The sequence below is a fragment of the Nannospalax galili genome, unplaced genomic scaffold (assembly GCF_000622305.1).
Source record: "Nannospalax galili isolate Female #2095 unplaced genomic scaffold, S.galili_v1.0 Scaffold31813, whole genome shotgun sequence".
NCBI classification, from domain to species: domain Eukaryota; kingdom Metazoa; phylum Chordata; class Mammalia; order Rodentia; family Spalacidae; genus Nannospalax; species Nannospalax galili.
The window spans coordinates 1-1,013 of record NW_008332075.1 but is presented as its reverse complement, the minus strand read 5'-3'; the positions used below and the strand labels follow the sequence as shown (position 1 = coordinate 1,013).

The 1,013-nt window shown below is 44.4% G+C and overlaps 1 gene segment (V, D, J or C); it reads right to left on the bottom strand.

The window, feature by feature from the left end:
• Positions 1-324: 324 nt before the first annotated feature.
• LOC103729180 lies at positions 325-941 on the bottom strand. The segment is given in 2 exon segments: positions 331-648; positions 771-941. Coding segments are annotated over 2 exon segments (402 nt in total).
• Between the last annotated feature and the right edge of the window lie 72 nt (positions 942-1,013).

Below are 1,013 nucleotides of genomic sequence, written 5' to 3'. Positions count from 1 at the left end.
GATGCCAAGAGAATTAGTGATCTTTGGTGACCATCTTATCCACATGATGTGTAGGTTCTCTGTAAAAAGATAAAGATGGTAGATGTGGAGAGAACGGCACAGGCAGACAAATGAAGAGAAAAAGGTGATATGATGAACAGTCACCCCAGGCCTGGCCTAGGACCAGCTACAGCACTATCAGTCTGTCATCCATTACTTCTAAACACCTTCTAGCCTTGCGTGAACTCTGCTGTGGTTTACGCTGGCTCCAGTTAATTTCTGTTGCTTCCTTCCAACCTAGAACATCACCTGCTTCCTGAGTTGACTCCATGGTGGGTTTGTGTACCCAGAGAAATATGCGTTACCCTGCTGTGGACTGACTGCTGGCACAGAGGTACAGGGCTGAGTCTCCTGCTTCAGAGGACTGGATTTCCAGGTTGCAGGGTGAGTTTGAGTGACATTTTGCTGAGAATCGTTCCTTGACCATGTCTATTTGTTCTAAAACTTGTTGACTCTGAAAACTAATCAAAAAATTTAATTCTTTATTGTGCTTCTGTTGATACCAACAGACAAAACTGTGCCCTTTTTCAGGGGTACAACTCATCTCTACTTTCTGCCCTTTTCCTTTAACCAGATGTCTTGGAGTCTGAATAACAGCATCAAAGGAACCTGGAAGAGAAAAAAGCAGAAGAGGTGAACACAGCCCAGAAAGGACCTTGATAAGAACAAAGGCTGGAATGTGTGGTGGACAGTCTCAGGACAAGGGCTTTCCTTGTGTGCTCTGGATTCACCTGCTCCCAGGAGAAGGAGGGCTACACAGCAGAGCAGCCTTGCACCCATGGTTGCTTCAAGGTAGGAAAAGGATAAGGTGTTTTTACTCCTCATCAGCAGCCTTCCTGTGACGTGGTCCCTTTACATACTCAGAATTATCATGTTGCGGCCACTCCTTAAATACATCATGATGTCACTAGGAAAGCTTTTACACTAAGCTAACAAATGCAGCCTGATAATATTTCATACATTCAAACATACTT